We start from the raw sequence: 9,879 nt of genomic DNA on the forward strand, positions 1-9,879 counted from the left end.
GCACCATCTGAAAGGTTTTCAGTTGTAGTTTTTAAATCTCTATTATCTCTTCCTCCTCATCCCCACGTTGAAGTATCATCTTCTAGAACGAGAGGGCTTCACTTCTGTGTCCCCAGAAGCACCATGCAGCAGAGGGATGGCCCGGCAGTCCAGGGTAGGCCAGACCTGACTGTGATGTGGACAAGTAAAATCTTTTGAGACATCCATCCTTGTTTGCGGGAGTGGGTGGGGGGAAAGTGTGCTGAGTCCCAACCCTGTGCCTAGAATGATGGCCTGGTACCCAGGAGGCACTGAGAGAAATGGGTAAGTATTTCTTTAAAAATATAGAAAAAAAAATTAGATAAAAGTTACTGAATATATTCAATATTAAATAGAAGATGAGAGATGTTGCTTGACTAGATCTGAGTCTGCAGGAGGTGCAGCCATGCCCACCCTGCTTTCCGGCTCCCATTAGAGCAGCACTTGGGGTGGCCGGGGCGCTGTCTTCTCTGTTGCACTTTCTGCTCTGGTCTCTGGGCAGGTGGGTGGCTCTAGCATGTGGCCCTGGGGGCCAGGCAACATGCCCTGCAGGGCGCAGCGGGGGTGCACCGCTGGCTTCTCACTCTTACCATATTCTCCTCCTTTCCTGTCTTGTGTTGCACTTGCTCCCCTCCCTAGATGGTTCTGCCTCGCAGGCTCAGCACCTTCCAAACTCTCAGGTCCTGTGGCCCGACGAAGCTGTCTGCCTCCGGAGGAAGAAGAGACATTCCCGGCCCGACCCCTTCGCCCGTCTGTCGGACTTGTGCCACCGCCAGCTCCCAGAAGACCAGAAGGCAATACTCAGTAGCGTGGAGCACGACGACCCCGGCCATGCCACTCTGCTGTGATGCTGCCACTTAAGTGTCCCCGAGCGAGGCTGCTGGCTGAGGGGCAAGGGCAGGCACGGGGTGATGGGTGTGTGGGGCTTCGTCCTCCCCTTCCAGGGGAGCAGTGGCCCAGCTGTTGGCTTCCAGGGCTGCTCAGACCCTGGCTCCACTTGTTCTCCCTCTGGCCTGAGTGGGCCTCCCCTCCGCCTCCCGGCCTGCTGGCCTCGTGTCCGGGAGAGAGGGCAGAGGGCTCGCTGGCCGCCGTGGCTGTGGGTGGAGTTTGGGCAGTGAACTGGGGACAGGGGGAGACCTGCCTCCTCCCCCCCTCTCCCCGCTTCACTAGGTGGATTTCCCCACCTCCTCAGATATCAGTGGAGTGAAAGAGGAAGCAGGGGCTCGCGCTGTGCTCTGCTTCTGTTCAGTTTCTCGAGTCCTGAAAGAGGGCTGGACTCCGCCGTCTTCCAGACTCCACATATATATAGCTATAGATGCAAATGTGTATGTGTGTAGTTTGTGGGTTTCTCTATGTATATATATGTATGTGGGAGCAAATGCTCACTTCTGTGGTCAGGGGAAGGAGGGAGAGGGCAGCTGGCGTGTGGGCTGGGCAAGGAGGACCGGCGGGAGCTAGCGGGGGCCCTGGTGTCTGTCTCGGGAATGAGTCTCACTGAAATGGGGTACATGCCTTCTCAGCTGGGTCCCCCGTTTGTCTTGACCTCATCGCGTCCCAGGCAGAGTGAGGGCTTGCCACGGTGACTGCTGCCCGTTTCGGGGGCTCAACAGTCCGTTACCATGGAACTAAACACCGCCTCCATTTCTTGGTCCTGGGCAGAGAAGGGTGTCTGGTGGATGGCCAGGCGGGCATCTCTCTTGCTTTCGTGGTCTGGCTCGGAAGTGAGGCTGCTTAGCAGCGGGGCCGGGGGTGGCCCTGTGCCCAGACTGGAGCTCCTCATTAGCCCCTTGGGTCCAGCCGGGCCCAGAGCCCTGTGGCCAGGGGCCTCCCGCTCCAGAGCCATCTGTGCCGAGCACCCAGCGCTGCGGCGCTATTTATATCCCATGCCCTCCGGAGCGCTGTTCCAAAGCTCTGATTGGATTCCTCCTCTCCTTTTGTGGGAGCTAATTCCCCAGATTGATTAATTGCCACGTGTGGGGAGCCCGCCCACACTCCTCTCCATGCTCCCCATGTGCCCCCCGCAGACCTGAACTCCCACAGGATGGGATCAGATAAAGCTGGGGGCCTGGATACTGGGTTCTGGGGGTGCTCTTGGCCCCCTCTTCCCCCAGGGCTGTTTGTATAGAATTGGCTGAGGCCTGGGGTTGAAGGTGGAAGGAGTGGGAGGTGGGAGCCGGGCTCCATCCTTTCTCTGTCGAGTTCTCTTCCTAACTCAGACTCTTAGCACCCAGAAGCCTCTGCGAGGTGGTCTGACGGCGACAGGAGAGGTCTCTCTCTCTTGCGTGTGTGCAGTGTGGTACTGCCCTCGGTGGGCAGAAGGCCTGTGTGTGGCTAGGGTGCATCTGGCCTCTTTCTCCTCCTCTTGTGCCAGAGTCTGCCCTTCTGGCCACCCAAGGATCATGGTGGCGATCAGGTTCCTGCAAGTACCTCCTTCTTGGTGCTGCTGTCTTGGTGGGTTTGGGGACAGCCTCTGTCCCCAGTTACCTGCCTGGATATTGGCCCCGTCACAGCACTGGACACTTCTCTGGCTCTCAGTCTGGAGACCTTGGCAAGCTAACCCGAATGTGGGAGCGTCCATCCTAGGGGTGAATCCTCAGCCCAGTGCTTCCTTCTCACGCCCGGTGAGTGGGGACCCAGTCCACCCTTGGGGCTCTGCCTCACACATCACACAACTACAGTTTCTCTCCAAACGTGACCATCGTGGAGAAAGAAGTGGCAGGAGCAGTGTTCGTGGCTGTGCCTCATCCACTGCCCACCACTGACCTGGTGGAACCTGCCCCTTCTGGCCAATGTACTTCGCTGGGCACTGTGTCCAAGCCCCACCCGGCCGGTGGCTCCAGCGAAGCAGCGACTCTGCTTCCTCCCCGAGGCAGCACTACCTCTGCCGCTGTGCCCAACAGGGGGCCACGGGCACCTCTGCCGGGCCCAGGGGTCAGTTGTGGCCTTTGTCTGTACTCTCATGGTGGCTGTTTCTTGAGTGGCGCAGGTCCTGGTGGACCGTGCGTGGAACATCAGGGCTGTGTGTCTTCAGGGTGAGCTAGGCTGCCATCTCTGAGCCCTGTGCTGGGACTGTAGGCTCTGAGGTTACAACAGGAGAGGATACAGAGGGGATGGCGTTCAGGGCCCTGCCCTGCGCCGTCGCCAGCGGTAACAACGGTGCTGACTCCTGCCTGCCTGCCTTCCCCCGGCCAGGCCTGGTACCTCAGCACAGAAGGCCATGTGGTTGGAGTTGTGCTTTTTGCCGGACGCTGGGTGTCAGCTGTGCTGGGTGTCCCCAGGACTGGGGAAGGGCGCCAGGCCGACCTATCTCTCAATAGCTTTGGACTCATTACTCCTCCCACGAGGGCTTCCTTCTTGTAACAGTGTATGTGGACGTGGGCCTTCCTGCACCCCGGGGCGCTGGTTCAGCACTTCCTGTAAGGACTGTGATGGAAATCAGCAGAATACAGTCCACTCTGTCCATGAGGTGGAGACAGGGCTGTTACAGGCACACTCTCCAGTGCTGGGCGTGTGCAGGTGTGAATGTATGTGCATGGGGGTGCAGCCATGCCTAAGGACCAGATGCCCTTTGCGCTCTGCCCATCACCAAGTGCAGGGATGACTCTGAAGCTTCCTCCAACTTTCAGGGCCCAGTCCGCGGGAGATCAGGTGTTCCCCAGACTGCCCCTCGGCCCATCCGGTAACCTTGCCTAGAAGTAGCCTACCCTTCCTCCTGCATCGTGCCTGGAGGCTGCACTGTTTTGGGTTAGGTGACTTGGAGACCAGGGAAAGGCTGAAGTGCTGCCAGAGGGAGCCTGAGGCTGCAGCTGTTTGGGGGAAAGCAAGCAATAAGGAGAAGGTAGGGCCTTTTCTCGATTTGCTGGCGGCGTCAGTGGGGTTGAGTATGGACACAGCCCAGCACTTGGTGATCTCTGTCCACAAGCCCTCAGCCTGTCGCTCTCAACTTTTCCCAGACATGGGTCTGAAAGGGGGACGATGGGCGGGCAGGGTCTGCCCCGCCTTTGAGGAGGCCCGTGATCCAGGACCCTGTGCTGGGGGCGTCTCAAGTAGGGTGGACGGGAGTCACCATTCCTATTTTTCAGTGCTGTCTCTTTTTGATTTGGTATCTAAAATATTTGGGGTTAAACTGATTTCAGCTGTTTCCCTGTGCCCTTTTCATACAGAGGAAACCTGGTAGGATCAGATGTGAAATTTCCTGACTAGGCTTTTTTTTTTTTTCCCCAAGGTTGACAAAATAGCCTCAGCTAGGAGGCAGACTTCAGAGAGCAACAGGGCGACCTTGTCACTCTCCAGGATTAGAATTCAGGGCCCAAGTGTGCACAGATAGAGCTGTTACTTCCAGTTTTGTTAGAAAAAGGCCTTTTAGGGGATTGGGGGTGGGCTGGGGAAGAACTGTACATAAAGTACATTTTATTACCATATAGAGAAACATAGGGAAAGAAAAGCTAGTGGCTAATCTGGGGCTTGCTTTGCTTGCATGTGATGGAGCTTTGGGGGGCAGGGATTGTTGGGGAGCAGCAGGGAGGCAGAGGTGGGTAGGCTCCTAGGGGTTCCCTTAAGGAAGTGGGCATCCTCGATCAGCTCTTTCTTCTCCACATAAAGGGAGGCTGGAGCTTGGAGCCCCCTGGGGCTGCACTGCTGCTCTGAGAAGAGTTGCTTTCAGCAACTGGGAGTTTGGTTGGGGTGTCCACCACCACCCCACTGACCAGCAGTGAGTCCACCTTGGTCCAGTGCTTTACTTCTGGGGCTCTCATTAGTGCTTCCATAAGCAAATGTACTGTTTTGCATGTTGGGTTACTGAGAGGGTAGAAGTGTTTTCATGACCCATTCTAAGCTGGAAGAATAAATAGGTTGAGTCTGATCCCTAGACAGTCCCATACCCTGGGGTGTCTGTGTAGGACGAGGAAGAGTGAGGCGGCTGTGCAGACAGCCCTGCTGGCGCCTGTCCCTTCCAGACGAGTGGCGCATCTGGACTTCTGAATCCTCGGTAGACAGTAGCCATTAATGACATCACTGGGCCAGTCTTCCTTGGTGGATCTGAAGCAGCGAGGAAACAGTGTCCACTCTGGATCGCTGGTGGGGAGAGCTGGGCCGGGTGGTAGGGAGAAGTGCTGCAAGTTCTTAGCCCCTGGCCCTGGTCCATTGCCGTCTGTCCCAGCCCCCTTGATGGTGACACGAACAGCTGCTGGGCCTCTTGAATCTTGAAGAAATGTGCTCCACCAGTCCCACCAGTCTCTCCTTGGCACTGGATTCCCTGGGTTTATTTTAGGACCAGGCCACGGTCTTCCTTCTGCCCCAGATACATACCAGTTACCTCGTTTCCTTCCCACCCCACTTCTTCATGGCTCAAGGGATCCTGACCTCATGGATGGTTTGCGACGGGGAGTTGGTTGGGTAGGGAAGGGAATCTGAGAGGGGAGAAGGGTTGGGCTCGTGGGGGGTGGTTCCCATTTTCCGCCTTAGAAGCTCTGTGAGTGTGCTTCTGATGATGTGTGGGGTTTCCACACGTGTGGAGGGAAGGGGCCGAGGCCGACTCCTCATGTTGGTGATGAGGGCTGAGAGACTTTTTGCCCCCTCTTGGCTTACAGCATCTAAGAGATCTTGTTTCTGGCATGGGGACAGATGTCCTTATAGCCATCTTGCAGTTCTTTGAAGGGAAACTGTCCATCACTCTCATCGGAAATTTCTATTACCTGCTGAGAACCTGAAGGGTCTGTCGTGAGCAGACAGTGTCCTGGCTGGGGCAGAGAGGTGGGGCTGTCTCACCTGGCCTTCTGCAGTCACCAGACTAGCTCTGTGGCCTCCAGCCCCAGGGGGCTATCTTGTCCATGTTCCTTTCCTGGGCTCAGGAAGTAAGAGTGTGTGTGTGTGTGTGTGTGTGTGTGTGTGTGTGGTGTGCTCTGTATGTATGGTGCCTATGTGTGTGGTATGTGGTGTGCATTTGTGAGGGTGGTGTGTGTGTGTGTGTGGTATGTTTGTGGTATGCATTTAAGTGTGCTGTGTGTGTGTACAAAAGATTTGTAGGAACACACTAATTTGCCTGAGTAGCCTCAGGCCTAGCAGACCCTCTTTTTGGTTGACTCTTTTCTTTGCGAGGCAACTCCTAATTTGGTAGGAGGGTGAAATTAGTAATATGCCATCTTTAGCATATTTTTTATGGAGATTGTATATAAAATTATATAAATATATATGATTTGTTCTATTTTAAGGAGAGAGGGGAGCTTATGTAAGGGGGTGGGTGGGTGCAGGGACTGAATGCAATAGTCGTGGTTGGGAGCTGGGGCCTCTGGGGAGTGGGAGATGGGAGGGCAGCGGACCGCAGCCGGGGAGAGGAGCGGGGTTGTGCCTTCGGCACACGCATATATATGAAGTCTAGCTAGCTAGCTTGTCTATATATCTATATATCTATATGCAGTCATAGTTTGCTTTATTTTTGTACTCGTGCTTAGACATGTTTGGAGCACGACCACCTGGGGTGGCCTGGGTTCTAGCTCATGCCTTGGTGCCCTCTCTCCCACCCATTCTTCCTCCATGCCTCGTCTGTCTTTTGAGACATTCTCTGTTCAGAGTCGCTTGGGTCTTTCTGATGGAAATGTGTACATATGAAAATTTAATTTTAACAAAGCCTCCTTCTGGCACCTGGCCAGGGACTTCTAGAACAGAGCAGAGTATCGTAGAGTCTGACCCAGAGCTAGAGCTTCTGGGGGAACAGGTGCTCACTAGCATTTGAGCAGGAAAGTGTGTGCCCTGAAGAATACCTCTCTGAGAACTTGAGACCTCACATACGCTGCAAGGATCTCACACCTCGCGGCTCAACAGTTGTCCCTGGGTGCTAGCTCTTTCTCTGACTTGCCAAGGGTCATTTGTTTGAAGCTGGTGCAGGGCGCATGGTGCCAGCAGCCAGGAGACACCTGTGGGTGCAGTCTCTGCTTGCATCATGCTCGTCAACTGAAGAGCCAATACTGACCCCTCCTCCCCAAGCAGGGCATCACATAGGCCAAGAGGTTTTGTCTTATGGAACGCGGTCATTAGAGGAGCTTGCGTGCCTCAGCCATGGGTGGGGCTTTTTTGCTTTTTTTGGAGTACCATGAGAAGAGGGGGTGAGGGTGCAGCTCGAGTCTGACCCCTGACCCATCTCGTGCCTCAGTGTAGCTTTAAGGGGCCCTGGCATTCACTCAGGCCTGTCCTTCAGCCCCTGGCATACCTGCTCAAGACGCTTTCCATTTCCCATGGACACTGGAGGATGGTGGTCTCTGTCCAGTCTGCATTGGGGGAGCTCCAGCATGGGGTCCAGTGGCCATATCCATGCTTGGCAGGTGACCAGTTGTCCCTGCAGTCTTCTCAGGGGACCAGGGGAGGATGCAGCCAGACGTTCCTTGTAAGACTTTTCAGGGAGGCTGGGCAAGAAGGGCAACACAGTCTCTGTCCTGTCCAGCCTGCCCGAACCTCCACGACAAGAGGGCTTTCATTAACGTTCTTTTGGCTCCCGGAGCGATCCTCTCTTTCTCCACAGACCCTGTCCCACCTCTGGTATCCTGCATCACAGTACCGCACTGGGTCTGGGGTTACTCTGAAACTGCTTCTTTTCACATGACACCCAAGGTGTGGTCCTTCACACCAAGGAGTCACTGCCCTCAGCCTTCCCATCCCACCCCTCTACCTCTAACTGGAGTAAGTTACGGGAAGAAAAGGGAAGACAAGTGACATAGCCCTACCTTGAAACGTTAGAGCTTGGAGGGGTTGTAAAGTTTATCTCTACCCTGAGCCTCAGGAAGGTTGGAAAGGGTAGGTAGCCCAGCCAAGACCTCCAATTTCTCTGCGGAGCCGGGCTTTCACAAAGGCACATGAGGCCAACGGATGATGGAGATCTGATTATATGTAGAGGAACAGCATCTGCCTTTGAACCTCTGTTAACAGGACGGGTTGGTGGGATGAGTGTGCTGACTAGGTCTTTGAGGCCACCCCATAGGCTGTGCCTGTGCCTTGGTGCCCGCGTGGTGGGAGGGACACCAAATGCTGGTGCTCTTCCCCTTTGGTGGGTGCTGAGGGTGTCTGTGGAGTTGTTTTAGTTCTGCTACCTCTGTCTGCTTCATGGAACCAGGGTTTGGAGTGGACAGAGTCACTGGGTGTTCCTCACCCAAAGTCAGCGTGGGTGTATCCTTCCCCCTTGGGCATCAAGCAGTAGCTTGGGGAAGTGGGGTTCCCACTGCCCTCTGGCCCTGTATCTCCTGTCTGATGCAGGTGTTCGTGCTGAGCCAATTTGGGCAACCTCAAACAGTAGGGGGGAGAGCAGGAGAACCTACGCGGCACACTGCCTGTCCCGAAGGGTCTGGCCCCGATGTTGCCCTGTGGGGGTCTCTTCTGTGCCCAGGGCCTGGGGGGACACTCTGTGCAGTGGTCTTGATCGTTGGGACTTCAGACTGAATGGCTGGTTTAGGGAAGAACAGCAGTTTAAAGCCCCCCTTGCCAAGTTGTATACATCAATCTCCAAAGGTCTTAACGCCTCGTTCAGACTTCATTTCCAAACTGCCATCTGTGGGGCCAGAGGAAGGGGCACAAGGCGGGGTGGTGCCCCCACCAGTGGCTCCTTCCTTCCACAGCCGCTGACCTGAAGGGACTATAGCAGCTTCACGTCAGTGACGCCCGGTTCCTCTCGTCCCCGACTTTTTCTCTTCCACCAGGAGATACTTTATGACCCTGGGTATGATTCTTCCATAGCACACCTGAAAGCAATGTGTGTGGATTTCTTTTCCCTATTTCACCCAGCGGTCTGTAGACACACCGAGGGTGGGTCGGGAGGGGTCCCGCGGCCACCTCCCAAGACCCCAACTGCTCTGCGCCTCTGAATGTCCAGGGGCCTCTCGCCTCACTTCTTCTAGGAATCTGAGTACAACTCAGCCTGCTGGTGGGAGTGCCTGCTCTCATGGCACACTTTTTCCGTCTTCAACTTTCTTTGGGGGTTTTCCCCCATCCATGCCAGGTCTTCTCGTGAAGACCCTTCAAACCTCGTTTCCATTTCTTGAATGTTGATACTACCACGTAACTGCGCTAGGGTGCTTTATGGTGCTGTTCTTGATGAGGCCAGCTGGACTGAACCTCCTTCGTCCCACTGGTTCCTTAAATCTTGCTGTATTTTGTCCTCTATTTTTCCCCTAGGGGTTTGGGGTGGGAGACGTAGAGGTGGCTTTTGTGTTCTCTCTCTCTTCTGTATGTATGCACTGGGTAAAGTCAGTAATCATGGGCAGCTGACTTCATGGTACTGGTTGGCTGACTTTGGTTAACTATTAAAGACAAATCAACAAATTGTACAGCTGCACACAGAACACCTTTGAGTGTGAATCTGAATGGCAACTAGAGGCTTACTTTTTGAACTTCAGGTATGTAACTCAAAAGTAAATAAAAACACTATTTTTTCAGTAAGCTTTTTTTTTCTTCTAAGAGATAACTTAGAAGTCAAATGATAAGAACATTTAACCGGTGCTGTACCAAAGCCTTATATGAACATAATCCTACACTCTGTACCACCTGTCTCTGGTGAGTGCCCTGTTCTGTCACCCTCTTCTCAAAAGCCTGGGAATGCCAGCATGTGCCAAGCCTGGGGCTGGGTCTTGGGAACCTGTGGGCCAAGGAGACCCCTTGGAGCAGAGGGTAATGGTGAAGATGGAACACCATCTACATCCTGAGTAGACTCTGGGAAGACACCAGGCGTGTGTGTGTGCATGTGTGTGTGTATGGGAGGGGGACTGGGGTGTGGTGTGTACACTCGTGTGTGGGTGTGCTACAGGTGCACAATGCCAAAGTGAATGCACCAACTGGGGGCCTGAAGGGGAGACCCAGGCTGGCTCTGGAGTGGGCTGGTTG

General features: G+C 54.7%; 1 protein-coding gene across 5 annotated transcripts in view; it reads left to right on the top strand.

The window, feature by feature from the left end:
* Positions 1-9,434, top strand: part of IGSF9B (immunoglobulin superfamily member 9B) — a 50,268-nt gene extending 40,834 nt beyond the window's left edge. For 2 of the 5 annotated variants that reach the window (XM_044943566.2, XM_025286414.3), the window contains exon 20: positions 658-9,434. In XM_044943566.2, coding sequence (XP_044799501.2) covers positions 658-866 — 209 coding nt within the window. In that variant the 3' untranslated portion in view covers positions 867-9,434. The remainder of the gene's footprint in view (positions 1-657) is intronic. The other 3 variants (XR_006551378.2, XR_006551379.2, XM_044943567.2) reach the window with 2 other exon arrangements.
* The last annotated feature ends 445 nt before the right edge of the window (positions 9,435-9,879 follow it).

This window comes from Bubalus bubalis, chromosome 5 (assembly GCF_019923935.1).
Source record: "Bubalus bubalis isolate 160015118507 breed Murrah chromosome 5, NDDB_SH_1, whole genome shotgun sequence".
Taxonomy (NCBI): Eukaryota; Metazoa; Chordata; class Mammalia; order Artiodactyla; family Bovidae; genus Bubalus; species Bubalus bubalis.